The sequence below is a fragment of the Tetranychus urticae genome, chromosome 1 (genome assembly GCF_039701765.1).
Source record: "Tetranychus urticae isolate SD_2017Ah chromosome 1, NJAU_TeUrti_SD_1.0, whole genome shotgun sequence".
Taxonomy (NCBI): Eukaryota; Metazoa; Arthropoda; class Arachnida; order Trombidiformes; family Tetranychidae; genus Tetranychus; species Tetranychus urticae.
The window spans coordinates 3,501,173-3,528,322 of NC_142958.1; the positions used below are offsets into that span (position 1 = coordinate 3,501,173).

The window sequence follows — 27,150 nt, forward strand, 5'->3', positions numbered from 1 at the left end:
ATTATTTTTTCCCCTTATTAATTGTAATTCTATTCAAACAGTGAAATAATGTCTAAATCAATTCATTGCTTTAAATTGCCTTTTAAAATTAAAGAAACACTAGTAAAACATCGCTTGGCTATGTCTGGTGACTTATCTAATCTCAGTATCGAGCAACTGAGTAAAAGTGAGTATGATACATATCTTCATGAAATATTCAACCTCTGAGTTTCTTTTTTATTTATGAGCTAACTTTTATTTTTTATTGTTTTTCCAGTTACCCATCTATCACTGGATGAATGTGAAGAAGTGGTTAAAGTAATTAATAATAAAGAATCGTTATATTTTGATCCTGCTTCTATTTTGCTGAAACGTGAGCTTGCTCCTGGATCTACAATACCAACCCTAAGTGCAAAATTAAACAATTTGCTATGCGATGGTTTTCCATTAGGCCGTCTATGTGAAATTGCGGGTGCTTCTGGAGTTGGTAAAACTCAAATATGGTAAAAAATATTCGTGACACAATGTTATATCAATTGCTAGAGTGACCGATGATATTAGTCTATTCTGAATCACGGAGATTCTTATTGTGAAATATTGTTTTCTGTATCTTTATCTTTTACTAATTCTGTTTATTTTTTATTCCAGTTTTCAGCTATGTGTTACAGTCCAATTACCCGAAGACATTGGTGGCTTGGGCGCGGATTCTCTTTACATCGATGTCGACAATTCATTTCGTTTCAACCGGATCGCTGAAATTAGTGGATTTCTAAGAGAAAAGACTAGAAACATGATAGATTTTGACGAAGAACGAATTTCTGAACATATCTTCGTTGAAAGATGTGAAGAACTGTCTCACCTTCAAGTCTTGGTATTGGAAAAATTGGAACCTTTCATCAAACAAAATCCACAGGTCAGTATCTGATTTATATCTATCTTGATTTGTATCTAATACAATCTAATTTTTATTCCAATAATCTTGGTTTACAGGTTCGCTTAGTTATAATCGATAGTATTGCGTACTTGTTACGTTATGATTTCAAAGGAAAAGCAGAAGAACGAAATGCCCTCATCTGGAACATGAGCAACAAGTTAAGAGAGATCGCTGCAACTTATAACTTATGTGTGAGTAATTTATAGTGAATTTTGTGACGCAGAACCGAATAATGAAAGTAAATTCTTTAGGTTATTGTTACAAATCATGTTAGATATGAGCCTGAATCTGGAAAGGAAAAACCTGCTCTTGGTAATCGATGGGGTCACTATTGTGCACTCAGACTATTTCTGGAAAAGCATGCAGAATCTGGAGTCCGAGTCGCTACGCTCACAAAATCTGTTAATCAACAGGAAGCATCCATTCATTTTAAAATTGGAGTATGTATAACTCAAGATATTTTGAGACAAATTTATTCAATACCTTTTATTTATTCTAACTCTAGCCTCAAGGTGTTTATGATGCTGAAGAGCCGATGGAAAGGGCAACTGGCTCAAGAAACCAAGACTGGTAGTGATGTCGATTCTTGTAATGAAAATCAGATGACTCCACTCTTGCCTCGCGTTGATGACATTTGCGTTGCTCTGTTTTAAATTACTGATTTGTTTGTATTCGAAGCTGTTAATTTTTAATACACAAATTTTAATTACACCAGCTGAATTATGCGTATTTTCACGTAGGATTTAACGTTCAGCCATCAAAAGCCTTTGTATACCTTATTTTCATACTTTAGATTTCCGTATCTTAATTTTTAAAGTTGACTAAATTTACCTGAAAATAAATTTCAACCGCTTCTTGTAAATAAAAACAAAATATCTTCAACAATCATTATAACAATCATATTTTATTAAAAAGTCGAAACATTCAAACCCATTAAACCTTACCTCCAAAGTTTCTCGTTCTAATCGCCCCCTATCGACCATATTTTTAAGCAGCTTATTGGGTTTGTTTTTGTTTGGTTTCAGAAAGCTACTCACTTTCAATCTATTTGTAAATTGATTTACTGAATCAAATCTAATTGCTATCTTTTACAAAGATTTTAATGAGTTAAAGTTTTATAAAAATTCTGATCTTCAAATTTCGATCGATGAAATAAGAATACCATCTCTTAGTTATCACATCACTTACGTTTTCATCATCTCAACATTGTGCCATTGTTCAATACTATTGAAGATAACTTTGTATAATGGATGTTTCAGAGGAAACTTTGCGTCAAGTTTTAAAATCGATGAAAGAGTCGAAATTGTCGTTAGATGCCTTGGAAAATAGTGCACGAGATGAAGCAGCTCGAACAGAGGAAGCAAAAGGAATTATTCAATTTCATATCGTAGCTAATTCATTGACAAAACCAATTAGTAAACAATGTCTTTTATGGCTAGTTGGTCTACAAAATGTTTTCAGTCATCAGTTACCTCGAATGCCTAAGGAGTACATCGCTCGCTTGGTTTTTGATCCCAAACATCGGACTTTGGCTTTAATTAAGGACAATAAAGTTATCGGTGGTATCTGTTTTCGATTATTTCCATCTCAAGGGTTTAGCGAGATTGTTTTCTGTGCAGTAACATCTAATGAACAAGTTAAAGGTTATGGAACACATCTAATGAACCATTTGAAAGATTATCATGTACGATTAGGGATCCATCATTTTCTTACATATGCAGATGAATATGCAATCGGTTATTTCAAAAAGCAAGGTTTTACTATTGATATAAAACTTCCGAAAGCATCTTATCTTGGCTACATCAAGGATTACGAAGGTGCTACATTGATGGGTTGCCAGTTGGACTCGTCCATTGTTTATACACTTTTTTCATCTGTTATGCGAAAGCAAAAAGAGATTATAAGAAAACTAATTGATATGAAACAGCAAGAATTACTCCGACAAAATCCAAACCTTGCTCTACGATGCAATCAATCATCAGCAAACAATGATGCGAATTCTCAAGGCTCTGGTGACAGAAAATCAAAGAGCAGAGACGATGACAAACTGTATTACCATCTTAAAACTGTTTTAAATCAAGTTAAAAATCATCCATCAGCATGGCCTTTCATCAAACCTGTTGAGGTTTCAGAAGCACCTGATTATTACGATCATATTAAGAATCCAATGGACTTGAAAACAATGTCAGAGAGACTTAAAAATCGACACTATTCAAACAAACGTATTTTTGTCGCTGATATGAATCGTATTTTTACCAATTGTAGGACATATAATGCAATGGATACTGAATATTATAAATGTGCAAACGTTCTGGAGCGATTTTTCGTAAACAAAATGAAAGAAGCTGGTCTTTGGGATAAATAGTAACCCTTTTATTTTCCCTATCTAATCAAAAGTATTGCAATTATCGAGCTAATTCAGCTATCACCTGCCGTTCATCTGCTTCTCTTATTATTTAACACATCAAAAATCACTCTTTTCATAAATAAGAGAACAGAGGAAAGAGAAAAATATAAATTATCTTCAACACTGATCTCCATGTGTTACCTTGTGTGGTTCGGAATCGAGAAATCCTTATGATCTCTGCATATCTTCATCTAATAAAAGATCACTCATCATTTGGTTTGTACAACAGAAAACCAAATTCAATATAATATTTGAACCATCACAAATATTGTTTTTTTATCAATAATTTTATGAACATTTTCAAAGTGGATGGAAAAATGGACATTTGAAGAAAACTTATCAAAGCGTTTGCATTCATCAATATATCAAATACCTTTTTTACATTTTATATTTTTTACATCATTATATTCGCTTAACTGGTCACTAAATTTATTATATACCTCAAAGACAATGTAATCAACAGACTCATACTTTATTAACTGTTCAAATCACGTCAAAAATCACACTTTGTGACTAAACCATTCAATTACTGCCTCACTTTAACTCGTCATTTAGTTATACCTATCAAGCTATTGAATAACTCATTTTTTTACGTCAAGCTCATTCCAAGCTATCAAGTTGATGGCAGTGAAATTAAATGTCTTGAAACACAAATCAATAATTCAAATAAATATCAATGAATTTATCCGCTCAAACATTGTTCATAATTTCAAGAAAGAAAGACAACTCTATGCATCTCACAGCTCTGGATATTTCTCGCGACTCAAAGATTCATGTAAGAAAACTATTCAAATGTTCAGTATGGCAGATTCATTGGCCTTTTAAATTTTATTTCGCATCAAATTTTTCATTTCAGAGTTGTGTGAACATGAGATACAGGAAAATAGAAAATACTTAAAGGCATTTTACAGATTTGCTCAGTGTACAGGTGAAAGGAAAAAGGCTGAATCAGAGTTGAGAATAAAGGGAATTTAAGTTTTTTATTTTAGCGTTTATTTTTCAAAAAACTAATCTTCACTTGGATTAGTTTTAAAAATAAAATGTATCACTTTCATCCTCGCGAGAAAAGTGTTGTTGTGGGATTGCTGTTGGGCACTGAGGTAATAGTACCAAATAGCTGGTCACGAAGTCTACCGAAAAAATTGAAGAATGGTGAAAATAGTCCGCCAGTGGAAACTAGTCGAGTTGTACTATTGGTTGCTGATCCAAAACCAGGAATCAAACCGAATAAACATCGAGATTTGATGGCTGGTAAAGTACCATTGGACTTTTCCTCTACGGTATCATTAGCGGTTGAGCCCTGTTGAATTAAACAGGCAACAATCAGGGAAACAATGAAAACAGAAACACAGTTTGATCTCATTTTGCTGTTGAAAGATTCAAAAGTGTTTAATTATACGTATGAAAAAATCTTTGCACTAGTTAGAAGTTACTCGGACTTGTTGATTGTATGAAATAATGGTGAACATCGATAAATTTTGGTGTAAACAAGATTGAACACGAATGCAATTGAAATGAACAGATCATCAAGAAACATAAAATGATAATCAATCTCCATCATTTTGTCAAATAATCATTTGTCGCTGTTGTTAAAATGATAGTAATTGTTTTCATTTGTTTTGAATAGCCCTGAAAACAATTAATCATTAACACTTACATTGATTCAATCGAAAAGATATAAAGGAATTAATCAACTTTCCTAAACAATCTGTTTGTTCTTCAATTAATTTATTCAACTCAACGTAAAATATCACTACAGTCACTGTGATTGATTAATGTCCTTCTATCGTATTGCAATTAATTCAAGGCAAATTAATTGAGGTGTTCCGAAGTTTTAATGTTCATGCGACAATTAATTAGCTTAAGGACAGTGTTATAAACAGTGATATGAAATGGTAATTGTTCAACCGCTCATCAGAAATTTTATATCATCAATGGGGTTAAAATAACCACTGCATTGAATTATTTAAAGATTGTAGGCCTTCATCAGAATTTAGAAAAGACGATGATTAAACATGATGATTGTGAGTCCCTAGAAGTCAATTTTAATAGCTCCAACAACTTTAATTTTGTTAAATAGCAGATTGCTTTATTTTATTTTAGGCGAAAAAAACATCATAACAAATAAATTATAGTTATATTATATTATTATTAATAATTATTATTGAAATTATTTTAGGGCTGATAAAGGGTGAGGCATAAGTCGGGTGACAAATTTAAATCAACTAATAAACTGGTTAAAATGCGGATTAGGTTAAGAAGTTTAGGTTTCTTAGATTCACAAGAATGTGCTCTTTCATTTGGTATATTGTTTTTGAATATTTATCAAACAACATGAGTAAAAAACGACAAAAAGATGAACATACTTATTCTCGTGTGTGCCAATTTTACTTAGAAAATGGTGAAAATAAAACTTCGACTGTAAAACACTTCGTTATTGAAGGTATTCCTCGGCAATCAATATACCGAATGATTAATAGATTCTTGGAAACAAAATCAGACGTTTATAAACCAATAACAGGTAGGCCAATTTCAGTATTAGATAACAAAAAATTGAAAAAAATTGATAAATTAGTGGAGGATTCGCCTCGAATTTCTAATCGAAGAGCTGCCGCTAAACTTGAAATTTCTGAAAAAACTTTTCGTAGAGGGAAATTAAAGTTAGGTTTTAAAACTCATCGACAAAAAGTTTGTCCAAAATACGTAAAAAATCAACAAGAAAGATGTAAGAAAGGGGCAAGAAAAATTTATGAAAAAATGTTGCGTGGAAAGGTTATCGTTATGGATGACGAAACTTACGTTCCCGTTGATCCAAACGATATTCCTGGTGCTAATTTTTTCTCAACTAAAAATCTTAATAATTCTAATGATGATATAAAATTTAAACCCAAAAAAAAGTTTTTCGAAAAGTTTCTTGTTTGGCAAGCTATCGATAGTTCAGGTAATGTTTCGAAACCTTACATAACCAAAGGTACAATTACAGGGGAAGTTTATGAGAAAATTCTCAAGGAATATCTAATTCCTTTCATTAAACAACATCACAATCTTGATGATGTTTTATTCTGGCCTGATATGGCTAGAGCTCACTACAAAGAGAGCGTTCAAAAATTTCTGAAAAATGAAAAAATCGAGTGCGTTTCATGGCAAGATAATACACCGAATATGCCACAAGGTCGACCAATAGAAAAATTTTGGGCATTGTGTAAGTCAAAATATGCTGCTAGAGCTCAACCAGCTAAATCAATTCTAGGTTTTCAACAAATTTGGACCAATATATCAAAAATAGTATCGAAAGACTCCGGCGTTAACCTCATGAACAACCTCAAATCAAAGCTCCGTAAAATATGCCGCAATGGTCCACTTTCGATTATTAGCTAACAATAATTTCAGAAAAAGGTATGAACTAACGATAAATCTAAACCTTATTTCAAGTGATCAATTATTAACCAAGATATTAACAATTAAAGTTTGTCACCCGACTTATGCCTCACCCTTTATGAGATTTGCTGATGAATACATGTCAGCGGAATGATTTATAGGAATAATTGAGTGCTCAACAATAACTTGGATGCCTGAACATGACTTCATACTCAATATTAGCTTGAGTATTGTTATGGCCATCATCATAAGCAGGGAGACACAAATTCTGATTCTCTTGTCCAGTTAACATGTTCATGTTATAACCTTGAGCAGTTTGATCATTTTGAGCGATCGGACGACTAGTAACCATCTCAAGAGTCATTGCATTAATTTGTACTGTAGCACTATTACACTCATTGACAGGCTTTTTTGGCTCTTCATTAACTACCGCCTGGTTCGGGCTTGTCTTTCGCTTACGAGTTCGATTAGGAACAGCTCCACCATCTCTCTTGTGCAATTCCATGTGCTTCTTGAGCGGTGAAAGTTGAATGAAAGCGGCCTCACATCCGAGGAAGGGACATTTTCTTGGTTTTTCCCCTAAAAAGAGAAAGATGATTTATGATGATTAGTTTGCTAGTCATATAAATTTAAACCAAATACTAACCAGTATGAGTGAACCTGTGGTTTTTTATATGATCTTTCCGGCTGAACCATTTGTCACAGCCAGGCCAGTCACATTTGAACGGTTTTTCTCCGGTGTGTATTCGTTTGTGCTCTTTCATATGACGACTTGTTGAAAACTTTTTACCACAACCAGGCCAATCACAAGGATAATTACGTTCACCTAGAGTGGGAATAATAGCAACAATATTTAATCGATCTGAAAATTATTGGAATATTATCGATGAACTATTATTGAAGATTTCTTGCCTGTGTGCTTGCGTTGATGTCGAGTTAATTTACTTTTAGTAATGCATCTATAATCGCAACCAGGCCAATCACATGCTCGAGGTTTTTCGCCTGTTTTAAAGTAAAGATTATTTTTTATCAGATAATCAATATAACCAAAGAAAGGATCAAGGGTTAGTTTGCCTTTAAACTTACCAGTGTGTGTCATATGGTGACAATCACGATCATGCTTGGCTTTAAACTCTCGTTCACAATAGTTACACTTGAATTTATCTTTCTTGGTTTTATCGACTGATTGTCTTTTAGAAGTCTGAATGGCAATAGTTCGTTTAGAACCAACTTGTTTGGTCACTTTAGTTTTTGACTTAGATTCAATAACCGGTTTAGGTCGAATAACTGCCACTTCACAAGTCTTTGTTGTTGTCGAAGAAGCTTTTATACGATAATTAGCACGTTTTCGAGTCGGTCTAATGGATGTCGATGCATTGGCATCAGTAGGTCCATCTTCAACATTTGTCTTTTCACTTTCATCGTTTAAACTTTTGTCTGTCACATTTGCTTTCTCAGTAGACGTATTTATAGATTCAAGAGCCACACTCGTTTCTTTTTCTGGACCAAAATTTGTTTGGGTTGATGCACTATTATCAACAGTGTTGACCGATGCACAACTAACTTGAGTATCAATTAGCTTGATAGTTTCTACTTGATTGATAGGGTCAAATTTGTTTGAGGGCAAATTATTATTGTTAACAGGCAGATTACTTTCGTTTAATTGATTTGCTTGACATGCATCAGCCAATAGGACATTAAGATCAGGCATATGATTAATATTATTCTCAACTGGCTTAACTTGAACACTAGGCTCTTTCATTAAAGTTGTTTTTGTAGAGTCAATCATGGAATTAGAAGTAGCTTGAATGTTTTGGTTCAAATCTACTGTTTCGGGGGCATAGGCATAGTCAGACCAACCATTTACATCATGGTTGAACTGATGATTGACTCCATGAACTGTTGCTGGTGAAACATCACAGGTGACCAGTATGGAACTCAATTTGTCGGTGACATTTATGCATTGCACATTTGCATTTGAATGATTAGCATTAGCAAACTCCAAATTGTTGCTAATGTTATTTGAACTGGTGATTGAATTCATGCTATTTATAACTGGCTGGCGTATTATAGTAGGAGCAGGCTGATAAATGGGATATTCGCATATAGTAGGGACGTTGTTGTTGTTGATATTATTATTTACTTCATTATTATTATTGTTACCGCCATTAATAATGACATTGTTGAAATTTGTGGCTTGAACTTGAGCTTTCTCTGAATTAAAATAAAAGAAAATACAATTTAGAATAAATACAATAAATAATTATTCAAACGACTATTATACCTGGAGCTTTGTTTCCAGGAAGTATTTTATGAATCTTTCTCATATGCAAATTTAATGGAGATTTTTGAGTGAAAGCGGACTCGCATCCAGGAACTGTACATTTGTAAGGCTTCTCCCCTAAAAATATAAAAGTTGTGGTTAGACTAAACAGATCTATAAATCAAAAGTAACCAATTCAAAATTACCTGTATGTGTGTATCTGTGATGTTTGAGATCATCTCGGCGGAAAAACCTTGAAGAACAAGCAGGCCAATCACATTTATGAGGCTTTTCTCCAGAATGGCGAAATTTGTGCAGCTTAAGGTCTTTCCAATATGTGAATCTTCTTCCACATTCAGAGTAAGGACAAACATAAGGTTTTTCACCAGTGTGGATTCGCAAATGACGAACTCGAGCATTGGATGCGGAAAAGGCAGCAGTACATCCAGGCCAGGTGCATGCAAATGGTTTTTCGCCAGTATGTCGACGTTGATGATAAACTAACTCACTATAGTGGTCATAGACTTTATCACATTTGTCACAGAAGAAGAGTTGACATTTGCTTGAACGAGCTCTAATATTTTTAACTTTAATATTACGACGAGCTGTACGGATTGAAGGTCTTCTAATTACTGTTTGAGTAGTTTCAGGTGGATTAGATGAGGACGCGACAATGACTATCTTTTTAATTCCTTTATCAGGTGAAGTTGCTTTGGTAGCTTTTTTGGTGGATGGCTCTTTGGTGGTTGATTTGGTAGTTGGTGTTTTGCATGACCTCAAAGTCCGGCCTGATTCAACTGCTTTCTCTTCAGATACTATCACAGTATTTATCTTAGCTTGCCTCATAGGCAGAGTTCTGAGAATGTATGAAAATGGATAGTTTTATTAATCATTTATTTATGTTATGAAACAAAATGGTGAATATTTACCTTAACGGTTGCTTAACGGAACCTTCTTTCTCTTTCTCTTTTCTAACGCCAGATTCTTTGGGTTTGTATTCATCATCAGCTTTAGCCATGCTAATGATTTCCTACAAATAATTAATAGAAAATTGATTAATTAAAAGAAATCAGTCAAAAGTGAATGAAACACGAGTTAGCATCAAGTAACAGAAAAATGCACTTATTTCAGTTCAAAAATTTTCAGAGTGTAAATCCGGGTAAAATAACCGGATTTGAGTAATCGTTTAATATTTGAAATGAATATTTTGATTCTAGGAAAGTCTGATCAATTAATTCACTATTCAACTCAGGTTATCTTTTCAAGTTTGTGTATTAATTGGTTGAAATTTGATCTAATTATCGGGACATCAAAGCTTTTATCGATCATATGATACCATTTAGGCTTACCTTGCTCAATAACAACAGGATTTAACCTCATGCAAACATCTAATTGAGTCAGGAGTGAATGCTGATGTAAATGTCTTGATGGAGATGATATAAATGAAAGTAAACTATTAAATAAAACTGTTATCAACAATTTATTAATAACAAACCAATTCACATTAACTCTGGAAACTTCTTGGATCTGCCAATGACAAATGAATGTATGAAATTGACTCCATGGTAACCAGTTCTACCACTCAGTTCAAATTCTTGAATATCTCACAAAAAGACCGAATACAAATAAATTCAAATGCAGATTAAATTAGTCTGACTAATGTTTACAATGCCGCTATTTTCGCGTTAAGAACTTATTAGAAATAATTGTGCTATTTTAATCAACTAATCCATTCAGCAATCACTAATCTATGATAATATCAATCCAACGCGTAAAACATCGCGATTGGTAGAGAAGGCTTTTCTTAGGTTATTTGTCCAATATTAAGATAACAATTATTGACAAGATTTTTCGCTGATTGACAAAATATTGACATCTTATATTTTTTAAGTAAAAAATTTTACAACAACATACGAAAGACATGTTCCCAATCACAATGAATAATTAACAACTTATATTGATATTTTCAGGATGGAGGGAATGGAACAAAATAATGAATTTGTGGAGTCGAGATGATCAATTTGACTTGATATTACTATCAATTATTTAATAAAGAAATTGATGAAAAAAGTTTAATAAAAGGCTTAAACCTATTTCCATCGTAAGTCATGACTTTAAAGTCTCGTGATTCGGAAAGTCGGATAGGACACGGATGTAACTATTTTAGCAATGGAAAAAATTGAGATGGGTACAGAAAAATGAGTGTAGCTGGTTTGAGAAGAGTGTATTTGTAGTTTGTTCATGATAATCTAAAATCAGAGAATCAATAATCCAGTGATTAAAATTCGTATAGGTCATTATGATTTGTTTACTTATTTGGTCCAAAAAGACGTTTAAATCATAAGATTAATGGGCAGCACATTGTACACCAGATCCAGCACCTGGGCCACCTTCATCTTCATCATAATATGCAGCTCTTCGATCATTTCTCATGTAACTTTCTTTCTCAAGGTCCAAATCCATTAAAACAACGTCCTCAGCTGTATCATCTGTGGGTAAGGTCACGACAGGTCTAGGAGGTAGCAATTGTTCCAATTGTGGAACTGTTGAAGGCTCTAGATTGTCAGGGAATTTTACAGTAAATTGTATAATAAGTCGTCCTTTTTCATAAGGATTCTTCCAATGGGGCATTCCTTCATTCATAATACATTTAATTGCTCCGTGTTTGATGACTTCTCCTGGCAGTGATGAAACAACTAACGTACGATCATCTAAAGTTTTGATACCCTTTTGCATTCCGCAAAGGGCTTCAGTCAGAGTGATCTCCATAGCCATTATGAGATCAGCATTTGATGTTCGTGACCTTTTAAACATAGGATGCTCCTGTTCGTCGATGACTACAATTAAGTCACCTGATTGATCTAATCCTGGCTCAAAATCGCCTTCTCCAGAGAAAGTTATTTTCTGACCATCCGACATACCTTTATCGATATGTACTTCTAGGATTTTCTTTTGTTTGATGATGCGAGCACCTTCACAAGTTTTACATCTATCCTTAGGATTTAAGGACTCTCCTGCTCCATTGCAACTTCCGCAGATGGTTTGAACTTGTTGAACAATATTAGGGCCCATTTGCTGGACTCTAACTTGTCGACCAGATCCATGACACTTCTCACAAGATACATAACCCTTTTTAGGGTCACTTGATCCCCTGCCCTCACACTTATCACAGGCAACTTTTTTACTAATAGCCAATTTTTTAGTCGAACCATTATATAGCTGCTCTAAACTAACTCCTAATTGGTATACAACATCTTTTCCTTTTTTAGGACCTGAATTTTCAAGGAAAAACAATGCAAAAAAGCAATGGTTAGCTGTGATTTAAATAATGCAGCAAATATTAACATACCTGCGTGACGTTGTCTTCCGCCCATTCCGAAAAACATCTCAAATAGGTCCATAGGCGATGACCCACTATGGCCACCTTCTTTGATACCCTTTTCTCCATACTCATCATATAGACGCTTTTTCTCTGGGTCGCTTAGAACTTCGTATGCTTGGCTTATAGCTTTGAACCTCTCACCCTCGCTTGGATTTTTATCAGGATGATATTTTAAAGCCAATTTCCTGTAGGCTTTCTTCAGCTCGTCCGGCGTTGCAGTTGGCTTAACACCAAGAATATCATAGTAACCCGTTTCTTTCACCATAATTTAAATAATAAACTTAATTTAATTTCACAAAAGTAACCACAAAATTGTTGAATGAGAAGAGTCAAGTAAGAATTGGATCTGGAATAAAATGAAATGAACAAATCTTTACAATGGATTGAAATAAAAATGAAGTATGTTGAAAATGGAGTCAAAAAAGCATGCACCAAAAGAGCTTAACACAAAGCCAAGATAGGGTGATAAGAGTACTCTGCTTTGTAATCTTTCATTGCCTTAGGACTTATATTTTGCACCAGTTTTCTCACAACAATGAAAAATTAGCAAGAAAACGAGTTTACTGGACATGTAAATGTAAATAAGTAAAACATACTTATTTGTTAATGTGGTGTCCAGTCTTGTACATCATCAATATTACTGACCAAAGGCTAAAATTGAAACAGATTTAAAAATACTAGATGATCCTTAGGAACTAAAATCAGGGTTCACGTTTGGAGGAAAAGATTTTATATTTCTTGTGTTCAACTAAAATAATAAATTGTTAATGTTTAAAAACCAATTCACGTTTATTCTGGAAATTTCTTTATCCTCCAATGACAAAGACAAATTACTCCATGGTAACCAGTTCAACCACCAATTTTAAAATGAAACCGAGCTAAATAAAGTTTAAAAAATTTTAACATCAACAATTAACTAAAGCTTTTGATGAAAAATAATAAAAATTTCAGCAATTTTAATTTAAACGTATTCCTACAAGTGAAGCATGATGATTTGTCTTGCTTTGCTCGATATCTTTAATAAAGAAAAATCCTTGTCAAGACTAAATTTTTAATATCAACATAGAATATATCTTTAAATTAAGCAACAATTAACAACAAAATAATAAAGGATTACTAAAGAGTCACATATAAATACAGAGTCGAATTGTATTTAATCTTTCAACTATTTGATTGTAAAAGAGAATATTAACAAAATTTCAAAAATTTGAAATCTTATAAGGATGATGACAAGATAATTCAAATTGATTTGATATAATTATCAATCATTTAATAGAGAAATTGATGAACAAAAGTTCAATAAGAGGTAAGAACCTGTTTCCATCGCAATTCAAAACTTGCAGCCTCGTAATAAGAATCAGAGGAATAAAAGGATTCGGGTGTAGTTATCATGATAACCGAACATAAGTTACATTAAATACAAAGGTGTTGGAAGGAGAAGGTTGAAGAATTGAGTTAATTTCATTCTTAGATACTAGAGATGACTGGATTTGGATCTAGGTAACCAGTATGATTAATAAACACATATTGGTCCAGTAAATTCACTAAATTGCCGATACGTTAATGGGCAGCACATTGTACACCTGGTCCTGCTCCTGGACCATCATCTTCTTCATAATATGATCTTCGGTCATTTCTCATATAACTTTCTTTTTCAAGATCCAAATCCATTAAAACAACATCCTCAGCTGAACCATCGGTCGGTAAGTTTACGATAGGTCTAGGGGGGAGTAAGTTTTCAAGTTGGGGAATAATTACGGGATCTAAATTATCAGGGAATTTTACAGTGAATTGTATAATAAGTCGTCCTTTTTCATATGGATTCTTCCAATGGGGCATTCCTTCATTCATAATACATTTAATTGCTCCATGTTTGATGACTTCTCCTGGTAATGATGAAATGACTAAAGTTCGGTCATCTAAAGTTTTGATACCCTTTTGCATTCCGCAAAGGGCTTCAGTCAGAGTGATCTCCATAGCCATTATGAGATCAGCATTTGATGTTCGTGACCTTTTAAACATAGGATGCTCCTGTTCGTCGATGACTACAATTAAGTCACCTGATTGATCTAATCCCGGCTCAAAATCACCTTCTCCAGAGAAAGTTATTTTCTGACCATCCGACATACCTTTATCGATATGTACTTCTATTATTTTCTTTTGTTTAATTATACGAGCACCATCACAAGTTTTACATCTATCCTTAGGATTTAAGAACTCTCCTGCTCCATTGCAACTGCCGCAGATGGTTTGAACTTGTTGCACGATATTAGGGCCCATTTGCTGGACTCTAACTTGACGACCAGATCCATGACACTTCTCACAAGATACATAACCCTTTTTAGGGTCACTTGATCCCCTGCCCTCACACTTATCACAGGCCACTTTTTTGCTAATAGCCAATTTTTTAGTCGAACCATTATATAGCTGCTCTAAACTCACTCCTAATTGATAGACTACGTCTTTTCCCTTTCTAGGACCTAGAGTTTCAAGGAAAAAGAAACAAAGAAAAAAATAGTTAGCTGTGATTCAAACCATGCAAATTGTAGATTAACATACCTGCGTGACGTTGTCTGCTTCCGCCCATACCGAAGAACATTTCAAACAAGTCCATAGGTGATGAACCACTATGGCCACCTTCTTTGATACCTTTTTCTCCGTAATCATCATATAAACGTCGTTTATCAGGGTCACTTAGAACTTCGTAGGCTTGGCTTATAGCCTTAAACCTTTCACCTTCGTTTGGATTTTTATCAGGATGATATTTCAAAGCCAATTTCCTGTAGGCTTTCTTCAGCTCATCTGAAGTTGCAGTTGGCTTAACACCAAGAATATCATAATAGCCCGTTTCTTTCACCATAATTTAAATAATATATGAAATTTAATTTCACAAAATTAATCAAAAAATGTTAAGATGAGAAGATGCAAGTAAGAATTGTATCTGGAATTAAATGTAAATTTGATTAATCAATTTGATGAAAATCAAAAACGTAATTAAGTAAATGAATAAGGTAATTAAAAAATGAAAGGATTAAAGATAATGAGTTCGAGTGATCTTACAAAGTTTCAATGTTACTTGAAATTTCCCTGATTCATAATCTAAGATTTGATTATTTCAAATTTGATTGTAATAATTGTACTCACCTTTTTTCGTCTAATTAATATAGATCTTGCCGTTGTACATCATCTAGAACACAGTTACCAATAATTCGATGGAAACAACTCAACTAATAGTAGAAAGCGGTCTTTGCTTAATGTGTGTGTAACTGATCGATATCAAGAAATGATTATGAACCTTGAGTGTAATGTTTGATTGCTGATGCTCAATGTTTAAATCAAATCATTTCACGTTTATTCTAGAAATTTCTTAATGTCTTCGATGACAAAGAAAAGAACAGCTCCATGGTAACCAATTCAACCACCACTAATTTTGAAATAGTTGCTTGAACATCATCAATATTTCCAACTTACCTTTAATTACTGTTTCAAAATTTAACATCCTGATTACAAATTAATTTCATAATCTGTAAACCATTCAGTTGATAATGTAGTGAAATTATGTTGTAATTTCTTGACGTATGTAGAAGATAATTATAATTATTGAATCTTACAATTCATTACAATGATGCCTACATTTAAAATTTCCGATTCTCCATATTTCCATGAAATAAATTGTGTGAGTAGGAGGGTTAAAGATTAAATGTTCAAGGATCAGTTTAAATATGAAATTAGCTTTTATTTTCATCAATGTATCATCAATGTAACAAGAAAATTTATTAATTTGACATTGAATTGAATGGTAAAAATTAGTGAAAAATCGATAGCATTTCATCAGATGAAAATAATTGAAATAATTTCAGTATTCATTGTGCTCATTAAGGCTGAACAATGAAATCATTTGGATTGACAGATAATTACTCAGAACAATTTTTTTTAAAAAATATTAACATGTTAAAATTACTTGAATACTTTTTATAAACATCAGACAATCAATGACCAAAAAGCAAAAGTAAAAGGTTAAATATGGTGAAAAACGTAGGAAAATTATAATTGAATGTTCAAGAAAGGGATAAAAGTTTACCTCTAACTTGATTAATACATTGAAATAGAATCTTTAAATTGGATCGAGTTAAAAATAACATAAAATAGTAATTATGGACAGTTTTGTGGCTTGCTGATTCCTTTTCAGTCTCATAGTTTAACAAATTAATAAATTTGGTTCGTTGAATATCCAACCACAGTTCCAAAGTTCCTTGTGATTCAAAATTGAATGGAACCTCAAATAAAATGATTTCACACAAAGATTTGGCTATGGTTAGGGAAGAAGATGTCTCTTCATGCAAAATGTCTTCCACCAATGTTAAAAGATCATCAGATTTAGTCAATTTACGTCTCAAATTTCTAACTAATACTTTAACACATTTACAAAGTGATAAGCTTGTTGACGAATCTGAATAATGCTTTGTAACATTGGAGACATAATCAAATGAAGGACTAATCAAGTACATGTTGTTGGTTGTCTGTTTCTTATTACAACATAACATAGTTAACTTTAATTGATCTTCATTAACTCCTTCAATTCCATTGGCTTGGTAATATTTGAGTAAACTGATAAATTGAAGAATAATGAAAGCAGCATTTTTCAAGTTCAAGCTTCCAGTAAGCTCTGAAGAATCTTCATCCAAAAGTCGATCAAGGGTAATAATCAAGTCAAATTCTGGTTTAAGGGCAAACATTTTGACATTCTCATCGGGATCAATGAATTGGCCGTATTTAAGATCAAAAGAGACTTCGGAGCGAATTGAGTAAGCCAAAGGAGTGACCTGAAATCGGAAAAGAGTGCAAAAAATTAATCAATTTGGTTAAAGAGACTTGAATCATTAATATATAAACTTGTTCAATAATGAGAAGGTCTGATTCACTTGATACTAATAATAAAACAATTTCAAACCAATTGATGAGTGTTAATATTTCTCAATTTTATCTGAGTCTTGTGAAAAGGTGAAGGAAATGAAGGACTTCTGTCAAATTCAGGATTTGTCAACTTAAGTTTTGTCTATTAAGCATTTTTTTAGTGTTTCTCCCTGTCATCGCGTTTACTGGCCCATATCGTGTAAATTGTTGTTTTGACTGTAACTTTCCAAAATGATCCTGTAAATTGCTACTCAATTTTTACAATTTTATATTAAGATGTGATGTTTGGTGAAGGAGAAAAAAAATAAAAGGAATAAATGTTGAACACTTCAACAGTCAATTTTAGAGTTGAGAAAAACATCATTTCATTGAGAGTGTATCACCTGTCTTCAATTTACAATTCACAATCGAGAGCTTCTTTTTCTAATTAGTAACAAAATTGTAGCTATTACGAAAGTCATTGACCTAATCTTTAACAATTAAAATCAATTCCAACTCTCTAGTCAAACAAATGGTTGAAATTAGTTTTCAATTTCTGTTAACTGCCAACTCAAGCATCTACCATTTTAATCCTATTGGTTTTGGACGCTGAGATAACTTACCAGAAAATTGGCTGATATAGTTTCGCTTTTAAGGTAAGCATCTTTGTATATCTTCGATTCAGGTCCAATCAAGCGAAAAGATTCGTAGAAAAGATCTTTTTTGGATATATTCTTATATGATTGATGAGTTAATGAATAATTATGGAGTATACGGTTCAAAGTGTCAGCATTATATTTAGCTATGACAGTGTAGGCGGAATCTAGATTAAGGTTGGTCAAGATCAAGTCTGATTGGGATGATAATCTAGTGGTTGATCTAGGTAAAGGTGAGGTTGATGATGATGGCGGTGAGGGTGAGGAGACACTGTTTGACAGGGATGAACTAGTAGGTGAAGATACAGGTGAAATAGTAAGCTGAGATTGAGTTGATATTCCAATTGGTTTACAATGGAAAGAACCATTTGTTGATGAAGTGATTAAACGGTTTAACATTTGACTATCGATTGAATTTTTATCATTGTTATTGAGATTTACATCATTTGATCGACTACGACGAGCAGGAACAACAGGACGAAATCCGTTGGGTTTATTTTGCTGTTGTTGAGCCTGTTGGTTCAGCAAGAGTTGTTGAGGTTGCGGTAAACAAGAGTTTCCACTCAAAGAGTAACTTCGTTCTCGACCATTTCCATAAAAAGATGATCTGTTAACATCATAAGATCCTGATGTTGATCGATCTTGAGAGTCAACATTATGACCTGGACTACTTTTACGTCTATCCAAATCAAATTTGTGTTTCCAAATCTTTCCACTGATTGATTCACCATTGTGCTCCAAATCATTGTCATCCTTGGATAATTTCAACAATTTTTTCAGTGAAAACTTGGTGCTTCCACTATTGTTATTACTGTTTCCATTGGAGTGAAAAATATTTGATCCATGATAACCATTGGTAACTCCATTAACAATGTGTTTAAGTCCAGAAGGTGGAGGTGGGCGAGGCGGTGGAGCAGGTAGACTTGATCTAGTGAGAGTATTAAACTTGGCCTGTCTATCGGAAACTTCATGGGTCGATGGCGGTGGGATAGGAGCTTGACGTTTGCCTGGGTGACGTACCGATTCCAATTCTTGGGCCAATTCAGCTAATCGCAATTCTCGGCTTGATTGATGATTGTTATCCCAGGAGGTTGAGTTAATTTCACTTTTTGATTGAGCAAATTGATCGACAACCGAGTTATTTAAACCATTGTCACAACTAAATTGTTTAGTATTGTCACTGTTATCATTACTATTTAAATGGGTTTCAATGCCATTACCGTAAAAATAATCTTCATCATTGACCTTATTACCATGACTCAATGAAAATGGTTTAGATGGTATTTTGGGCTTTAATGATTTCAATGTTCTTTCCGGTTTTTTGGGTATCTCACTCCTTTCATCATTAATTGAATTAATTTTACCATTAGTGGTTAAATTATTATTGTTGTTAATGTTGGCTGAAATTTCGATGCTTTCAGAACATCGTTCTTCTTCTCTAGTATCATTGAATTTGTTGACTAAAGTTAATGATACGGATGATATTACAACATCATCGTTAACTTCATTGTTAACCTCATTATTGTCATTTTGATCGTTTCTCTGCTCGTTATCATCATCATCATCCTCATCAGTTGATGTAAAAACATTTGACACAGCAGAATCGGCTACATCAGTCGTAGAAGAGCAATCATCAACATCAGGATCATCATTTGATTTCATTTCACTGTCAATTGATTCCAATTTTTTTCTATTAACGCCTCTATTTTCAAAGTATAATTCATTTTCCACCTGATCATCCTTTGAAACTAATGACAGTCTGTTTATGCCGCCACCAATAAAGATAACCTCTGTCTCGTCAACATTTTTACTTGATGTATATTCAATTTCAGGTCCCACAACTTTCCTGGGATCAATTGAGTAATCATCATTAATCGCTAATTGAGTCAACTTTCCGTTAGTTACAGGTAAACTTATACAGGTTAATTCATTATGAGAATCTGCTACAGTGGTTGATTGATTTTCCCCATTATTGTAACTTGATTTATTTCCATTAGTATCATCTGAACTTTCTTGATATGATTTGCATGTCAACTTTTCCTTGGCATTCACAGCTTCTGATTTCATAGGGGCAATGGTGACTATTGGCGATGCAGAAGATACAGAAGACAATGACGATGGCGTCGTCTGATGTGGTGCACAAGTAGAAACAGAATTAAGCTTATTAGATGACGAACATGTAGTTGTTGTAATGGTTACAACAGTGGTACAATGGGTTGATGAAATTAGGACTAAAGGCGTAGTCAATTGTGATGTTTTACTTAATTCACTTTTCAGACTATTATTGGTGGTATTATATTTGGCTGAAGAATCAGTCGCTTTAAAACTCAAGGACCCTCCGTTACCCATAATGTTTGATGTATCATTATTAACAGTATCACTGGTATTGTCAGGAATGGTAGCATTGTTGGTGTTTGCGGAGGCTGGTGTGTTGTTGACTTTGTTTGTTGAGGTGTTTGATGTTTCTAAAGGTTTACCAGAACTGTATGTTAATGATGATGTTGTTGTTGTATTTGTATTATTAACATGTGAAGATGAAACTGTTGATATCATAGGACTGCTAATTATTGTAGAGTTAACCGTATTAGAGTTTAAAGTAATAGGAACGATTGGCAATGTTGAGTTATTGTCTTTGCTGTTGTTGTTATTCATGTTCCCAGCATTTCTTTTCACATTATCGTCTGGCCTGCCATTTGACCCATCATGATCAGTTAGATTATTATTTCCATTAACACCATTACTTTTCTTCACCAACTCGTCACCATCTACATTCTTTTTGTTGTTGATGTAATTATCACCAGAACCGTTTTTTGTTGATAACAAGTTGTTGGTTCCATTAGCTATAGTAGAGTTACCATTTGACCCATTAGTCAGTTTACCACGTTTTTCTTCACCAATCAACTCTGAGACTCTGTTACATCCAATTAAAGTTTCATCGTAATCATGTTTCCTTGTTTCGGATTTAAAGTCACCAATTCGGAAAGCTATACCAACACTTTGATTGTTTATTTGACCAAATGTTTGCAGTATTTTGGCATCGCGAAGATTAGCTCCGATAGAGTTAAACCTCGTATTGGAAGCAGTTAACCGAGAAAATTCAGAATCCTCTTCTGAATGATCATCATCATCGTCTGGATTGTAATCACTATAGTCAAACTCTTCTTCCTCTTCATTTCCCGAGTCATCATCATCACAGTAACCAATGACAATAGGTTCACATTTAAATTGAACTGATCCTTTGCGCGCTTGTTCACCTGATTCACTCTTTACTTTAAGAATTCCAACAACCTTGTGTACCAAAGGCATAGAGTTTAATCTTATCGTCTGTGTTTTATTAGTTTGGCAATTACCATTAAATTTATCGTTATGGCCGTTTGTTGAATTTTTCACATTATCATACAAGTCTTCAGATTTATCCAAATTACGTTGGTTAAGCATGGCAATCTTACCATTGAAAATATCACCATTGTTGAAGTTATTTTCATTAACAGCATCCGTATTTGCGGGTAGTGTTGATGTTGCTGATATTTTGTAGGTATTCACATTATTATTACCATTTATATTATTCACTTTATTGTATCCATTGGTATTCCCATTTTTCTTCAACTCTGATAGGTTAACCTTGGTTGACTGTAAAGCTTGAACTTTACCACTCCATTCAGTTGTATTAACTATGTTGGGACCATTAGAGTTGACATGGACATCAACCATTTGATGATCATTTTCTGGACGGAAACAATCAGAACAAAGATCTTTTTTCCAGGCATTTTGCCTGAATGATCGACACACAACGGACATTACTGTGTAAGCTTAATGTTGGCAGCTTTTGAAAGTAACTGTTGGTTTAAAGTAAAAAAGTAATGCCACTACTGGATGATGATGAATGTGTTGAATGGTGAGGAGCCAAACCTAAAAACAATCTAAAATGACGAGTTGACGAAAATGAAGAATGTGACAACACTTGACGAATTGATAATGATAATGATGGTAGTAAATGGTGAAGATGATCAGTGAACCTGTTGAACGGTGAAAGTTTTAGTTGAAAACATGAAAAGGTTTGGTCTTTATGAATGGAAACAATTGATGCAAATAATTAGTTGGTGAAAAGAAGCTATTCAAGTGAAAGGGAGAGATAATAATGAAAAATGATAGAAAAGGTAATAGAAATAATAAGAAGAAGTCGAGAAAAATAGGTAATGATGATGACACTAGAAGAAGGTTAATCGAAGTTATGTTTCATCTTGTTGCTGTATTTGTTGTTGTTGTTGTTGGTGGTGCTGTTGTGTTGATAATAATGATGACAGAGTTGCGAAGTTAATCTAAAAGAGAATGAGCAAAAAAGAAGATAAAAACTGGTTAGTTATACAGGTTAAATCAACTTGTTTAACTTTCAATACACTTTTGCGACTTTGAAAAAAGTAAACTCTATTTTCATCAACAATTTTCACCCAAGCGCACTCGCTCCTTCTCTTCCTCTCATCTCTCTCTTCTTTCTTTCAAATATCAATCGACTTCCTCCTCTATTTCAGATATCAATGAAAAAATAACTGAATAATACAACTGATTAATGATTAAAATTCATTTCCCATCTATTTAACAGAAGTCTCGTCTTTCGCGGTCTGGTCACAATTATTCACCTTGTTCCTAGATGGCTCTCAACCTGAATTGATCACAAGATAATCACAAGATAAACAATAGACTATGGACAATTAGTAATTGTTATTTATGGATGTTAAGTTAATTTATGAGCAGCTATTGCAATCAACTGTCGACATTTTTATGGCCATTTTCTTATCAAGTCTACTTTAAGTGATGACAATGTTACCAATGAAGGATTGGCAGGAAAAAAGTTCAAAATATGTAGGGATCAAAGGAGTGGAGTGGAGATTGACAGAACCTGATCTCATCATTAATTAATCTAATGAAGCCGGAATGGATTGAGTTTTACCATGTGCCAATATAAAGTTTATTGGAAAAAGAAAAGAATGACGGAACTTTCACTTGGATTAAACTGAGTCAAAAGTCAATTGATTTAATATCTTCTTTTCACCTTTTATTATCGCCACTTTTTTTGGAAACACATCTGAAAATACATTAACATGGTTACCCAAATTCACCTTTTGAACGTGATCAGAGACTTGATTAGCTTTCAATTAGATTTTCACTAATCTAAACATGATTACATTATCGGAGTATCACTTTCCATTGGTTCATCCTGAAAGCGGAACAATTTGCTGTTGTATTGATTGAATTTCTAATGGTTTAACTGTTGCTTCTCCTACTGTTTTACCTTTCAGTTAACAAAAAAGAGTTTAAATGGTGCCTCAATGATTTGGATGATGATCATTCTGTCGATAATAAAAAGGGAGATGAACAAATTTTAACATTCAAACTGAGTGGGAACTGATTGATTTGGATCTTTCACGATTCTGATACACCTTTATTCATAGCCTTAGCTGATATCATGACGATAATAGCAACTAAATCAATTGCACTCATTACTTGTGCTCTTGCAACGGTTTAAAGGGGCAATATAAAATATTTCAAGTTCAAATTAAACAAAAAACAAAAAAAGTTATTTATTGTTTCACTTGATAAATCAATTGTATTCAACAACACGATCCTTCAAATTTATTAAATGTTACTCAAGAATGATTGAAAGTAATCGATTTCAATTGATCAAAAAGAAGAAAAAAAAAGTAACTTTTGGAAATAATTTTCATGTCAGTTTTGTTTTTTTCACAACAACAATTAATTTAGATATTTTATTGTCAATCAATTAAATTGCTTATTAAACAATTAACTTCAATTTCGAGTCTTTAAGTTCATTGACAGTTAATCTAATTGTTTACCCGATCACAATTAGCTAGTCAACTATTAAGTCAAGATGAAAATAATACAAATCTGATGGTAAAAATGAAAGCCTTTCAACAAAATCAAGTTGAATCAAACTGAAAATCACAATTAAAGCAGTTATCTAATTATCAGCTAATTGCAGTTATTTAAATGAATTGAAACCTTTTTACATGTTTAATTGCTAACAATCAATCATCGAGAAAAAAGCTTGATTCAATAAGGAGGATGTCAAAATGAATAGGGAAAAGTGCCCAAACTCAGAACACTTTAAAACTAATTTTTCTTATGTATTTTTTTATGCTGAGTTCGATAATATAAATTATTTTTTGGTCAGAGCTACCGTTCGAGAGATATTCACGAAAAAAACAAAGGAATTTAAGGATAGAGGAACGTAAAAGATTCATGAATAAGAGTTAGAATTATGTTATCTAGATTTGTTTTTTATATGATTCAGTGTTCTTGATCATATATTTGTAATAAAAAACTAGAAAAAATGGTGCAAAATACCCAAACATTTAAAAGTTAGATGATTCGCATTTCGACATTTGTTTTAACCATGTTCCAGGTAGGGACGCACAACGATATTCACATTTTAGACATAATCAGCTATGCTGATTTCATATTTAAAATAATAAAGACAAAAAAGTGGTGCAAAATAAGTCAAAGGTAAGAAAAACTATTTCGAGTTTGTTCGGGTCGATTTCTGTCCATGTTCCGGGTAAGGACGCACCATGATATTCATATTATAGACATAATCAGCTATGCTGATTTCATATTTAAAATAAAAATGACAAAAAAATGGTGCAAAATAAGTCAAAAAAGACTAGAACTGTTTCGAATTTTTGTTGTGGATGTTTAACTCATTTTGCACCACTTTTTTGTCTTTATTATTTTAAATATGAAATCAGCATAGCTGATTATGTCTAAAATGTGAATATCGTTGTGCGTCCCTACCTGGAACATGGTTAAAACAAATGTCGAAATGCGAATCATCTAACTTTTAAATGTTTGGGTATTTTGCACCATTTTTTCTAGTTTTTTATTACAAATATATGATCAAGAACACTGAATCATATAAAAAACAAATCTAGATAACATAATTCTAACTCTTATTCATGAATCTTTTACGTTCCTCTATCCTTAAATTCCTGTGTTTTTTTCGTGAATATCTCTCGAACGGTAGCTCTGACCAAAAAATAATTTATATTATCGAACTCAGCATAAAAAAGTACATAAGAAAAATTAGTTTTAAAGTGATCTGAAAATAGGCAACTTCTGACGTCCTCCTTATAGAGGACACAAAAAGGTAACAATCAGTTAACTAAATGTAACCAGATAACAAGATTGAAAAACAGTCAGATGGCTGTTTAACACAATTTATAAGCAAACAAGAAGCCAATATACAATTGATTGTTGGTTACAGTTTAGATTGTTTAATGACAATAATTTAAAATGTTACAAGATAAACAATTAACTGATCAAAAGTGGTTTTCAAAATGAGAAACATTTGAAACATTAGAAACAATGAGAAAAACAAAACAAAATCACCAGACAAGACTGAATGTTAATAAATTGTAAGCTTTAAATTGTTTGCTCATCAAAAGTGAAAATGTTGACCATCAAGTGAATTAAATTAACATTAATCTCAGAAAGCAAATTAACCAAACTCAGCCTTTTCCTCTTCCTAACAAGTGATAAACCAAAAAGCAAAAAACAAAACATGAAACCCATAACCAACAACCTGACCATCTTGAACATTGTTGAGATCATTTCTGATTCCTCGAACCGTTTAGACTCACTTTGAGGCCAGTTTTGTTGTACTCAATAACACAAGTATGAAGCACACACACACACAAACAGCGATTCATGTCACTAACCCTTGAGTACAACAAATAACTGAAACGGACGATAACCCTAAAAATAGATTTATACACAAAAACCATATTAAACATTAAACATAAACACGCACAATAAACAAAGTGATTTAAACAACACTTTAACGTTATTGTTTGACTGTTGATCATCATTATAATAAAGGTTTCAATGATGGTTAAATGATGGTTACAATTAAGCAGACTTTTTGTTGTTATTGTTCAACAAAAAAGTCATTGAATGTAAAAAAGCGCAGATCACATTTTATGCAAAAGACACAAAAAAAGTGGTTCGAAAAAAAAACATCAAAGGTTTACTGATTAGCAAATGAGTTGATTGTTTTTACTGGCAGTTGATTGTTGTTTGTGACTTTGTTTATTACCAGGTTGACGTTAATATCGTTAATTTAAATTTTCATGTTTATGTGGGTGTGATTGCGTTTATTTTCATGATCATTATTATTCACACAATCACTGACGAGTTTGTATCCAACAATGGTAACTTGATCATCTTGAATTTTAATCAATTGTAATTGTCATGAATTCATGAATACAGTCTGGAATTAGCATTAAAAATGCTAAAAATACTAACATTTGTATTTTTTGTAAACAACATAAAAAAGTGTTTTAATTGTTGGTAACCTTAAATGATTGCAGAACCATTTTGATTTTGATTTTGTACTTTTTTCCCATTTGATTGTTACACTTATTTTTTGTCCGATTTGTCTATTTTCTGGTCAACTGGACTCATTGCTCTAGATTGGGTTGACTACAATTGACTCTCAGGCCTTGAACCTCAAACCCAAAAAGACTCAATAATAGCCTTTGACTTGTTATTCAATTTATTTTTCACCATAAAATGAACTCGACAGATGATCTTTGGATGAATTTCTGGTTAGAAAATCTATCTTTGAATTGAACAAATTGTCAGCTAACAAACTAATTGTATGTCTAAAGTCAATTTAATGGTTAGTTGGTCTGTTTAAGTCACTATTCAATCATTTGATTTGATAGTCAAGTGTTTCATTTTACCATTTGTTCACTTAAAACTATTCTTCCTGGGTTAATCAACTAATTGTAAACAGTTGCAATATATTAAACACAATTATTCCAGATGATTGACGGCGCAAGAAAAGGGAAGACACAAGAGTAAATTAACTATTTTCATGTAATCAACTGTTCAATGCAAGTTCATTATCATCATAATTAGCAGTGATAATTAGCATTTAAAGCTGATCAAAAAGAAGTGCAAATTGAATCTTTCCAAATGTTAGACTTTCAATGAAGTAGAGTAACCAAAGGTTGCAATGAATTGTAATCAATTTTCAATGATGAGTTTTTTACCAATCTAATTGTTGACAATAATTACAATTTAAATGGCTTGATTATGTGAGCAAAAGAAAGTTGAACAAGTTAAAGTTCATGGGAATTAGGATTTTACAATTCATTGTAAATGAAATGAAATGTAATGACAAAATTCACAGCAAAAGTTAATGTAAGATTGATTAGTAAATGAGTGTCAAATCAGCTA

The 27,150-nt window shown here is 32.9% G+C and overlaps 6 protein-coding genes and 1 long non-coding RNA gene across 7 annotated transcripts; 3 read left to right on the forward strand and 4 right to left on the reverse strand.

The window, feature by feature from the left end:
- The first annotated feature begins 29 nt into the window (after nucleotides 1-29).
- Nucleotides 30-1,851, forward strand: LOC107368298 (DNA repair protein RAD51 homolog 3-like). The gene is made up of 6 exons (XM_015936107.3): nucleotides 30-166; nucleotides 257-482; nucleotides 628-892; nucleotides 970-1,104; nucleotides 1,165-1,353; nucleotides 1,419-1,851. The coding sequence occupies exons 1-6, from the start codon at nucleotides 49-51 to the stop codon at nucleotides 1,485-1,487; spliced, it is 1,002 nt and encodes a 333-aa protein (XP_015791593.2). The 5' UTR covers nucleotides 30-48; the 3' UTR covers nucleotides 1,488-1,851.
- A 95-nt stretch (nucleotides 1,852-1,946) lies between these two features.
- On the forward strand, nucleotides 1,947-4,015 carry LOC107370140 (histone acetyltransferase KAT2B). The gene has a single exon (XM_015938126.3). It carries the CDS (start codon nucleotides 2,160-2,162, stop codon nucleotides 3,276-3,278), a length of 1,119 nt encoding a protein of 372 aa, XP_015793612.2. The 5' UTR covers nucleotides 1,947-2,159; the 3' UTR covers nucleotides 3,279-4,015.
- Nucleotides 4,016-6,811: 2,796 nt separating this feature from the next.
- LOC107368283 (uncharacterized) lies at nucleotides 6,812-10,490 on the reverse strand. Its single transcript, XM_015936087.3, has 8 exons — nucleotides 10,311-10,490; nucleotides 9,891-9,991; nucleotides 9,168-9,817; nucleotides 8,983-9,099; nucleotides 7,785-8,912; nucleotides 7,611-7,700; nucleotides 7,345-7,524; nucleotides 6,812-7,277 (listed from the first exon to the last, which is right to left on the reverse strand). The coding sequence occupies exons 2-8, from the start codon at nucleotides 9,977-9,979 to the stop codon at nucleotides 6,874-6,876; spliced, it is 2,658 nt and encodes an 885-aa protein (XP_015791573.2). The 5' UTR covers nucleotides 9,980-9,991; nucleotides 10,311-10,490; the 3' UTR covers nucleotides 6,812-6,873.
- A 487-nt stretch (nucleotides 10,491-10,977) lies between these two features.
- Nucleotides 10,978-13,102, reverse strand: LOC149094398 (dnaJ homolog subfamily A member 1-like). The gene is made up of 3 exons (XM_089270104.1): nucleotides 12,940-13,102; nucleotides 12,311-12,689; nucleotides 10,978-12,233 (listed from the first exon to the last, which is right to left on the reverse strand). Exons 2-3 carry the CDS (start codon nucleotides 12,606-12,608, stop codon nucleotides 11,308-11,310), a joined length of 1,224 nt encoding a protein of 407 aa, XP_089126230.1. The 5' UTR covers nucleotides 12,609-12,689; nucleotides 12,940-13,102; the 3' UTR covers nucleotides 10,978-11,307.
- A 479-nt stretch (nucleotides 13,103-13,581) lies between these two features.
- Nucleotides 13,582-15,661, reverse strand: LOC107372090 (dnaJ homolog subfamily A member 1). The gene is made up of 3 exons (XM_025162289.2): nucleotides 15,488-15,661; nucleotides 14,903-15,284; nucleotides 13,582-14,823 (listed from the first exon to the last, which is right to left on the reverse strand). The coding sequence occupies exons 2-3, from the start codon at nucleotides 15,201-15,203 to the stop codon at nucleotides 13,904-13,906; spliced, it is 1,221 nt and encodes a 406-aa protein (XP_025018057.2). The 5' UTR covers nucleotides 15,204-15,284; nucleotides 15,488-15,661; the 3' UTR covers nucleotides 13,582-13,903.
- Nucleotides 15,662-16,058: 397 nt separating this feature from the next.
- Nucleotides 16,059-21,690, reverse strand: LOC107364619 (uncharacterized). Its single transcript, XM_025161520.2, has 2 exons — nucleotides 17,860-21,690; nucleotides 16,059-17,166 (listed from the first exon to the last, which is right to left on the reverse strand). The coding sequence occupies exons 1-2, from the start codon at nucleotides 21,688-21,690 to the stop codon at nucleotides 16,402-16,404; spliced, it is 4,596 nt and encodes a 1,531-aa protein (XP_025017288.2). The 3' UTR covers nucleotides 16,059-16,401.
- On the forward strand, nucleotides 21,283-23,701 carry LOC149094399 (uncharacterized). The gene is made up of 3 exons (XR_016200903.1): nucleotides 21,283-21,423; nucleotides 21,508-22,049; nucleotides 22,493-23,701. It is a non-coding gene; the product is annotated as an uncharacterized LOC149094399 (long non-coding RNA).
- The last annotated feature ends 3,449 nt before the right edge of the window (nucleotides 23,702-27,150 follow it).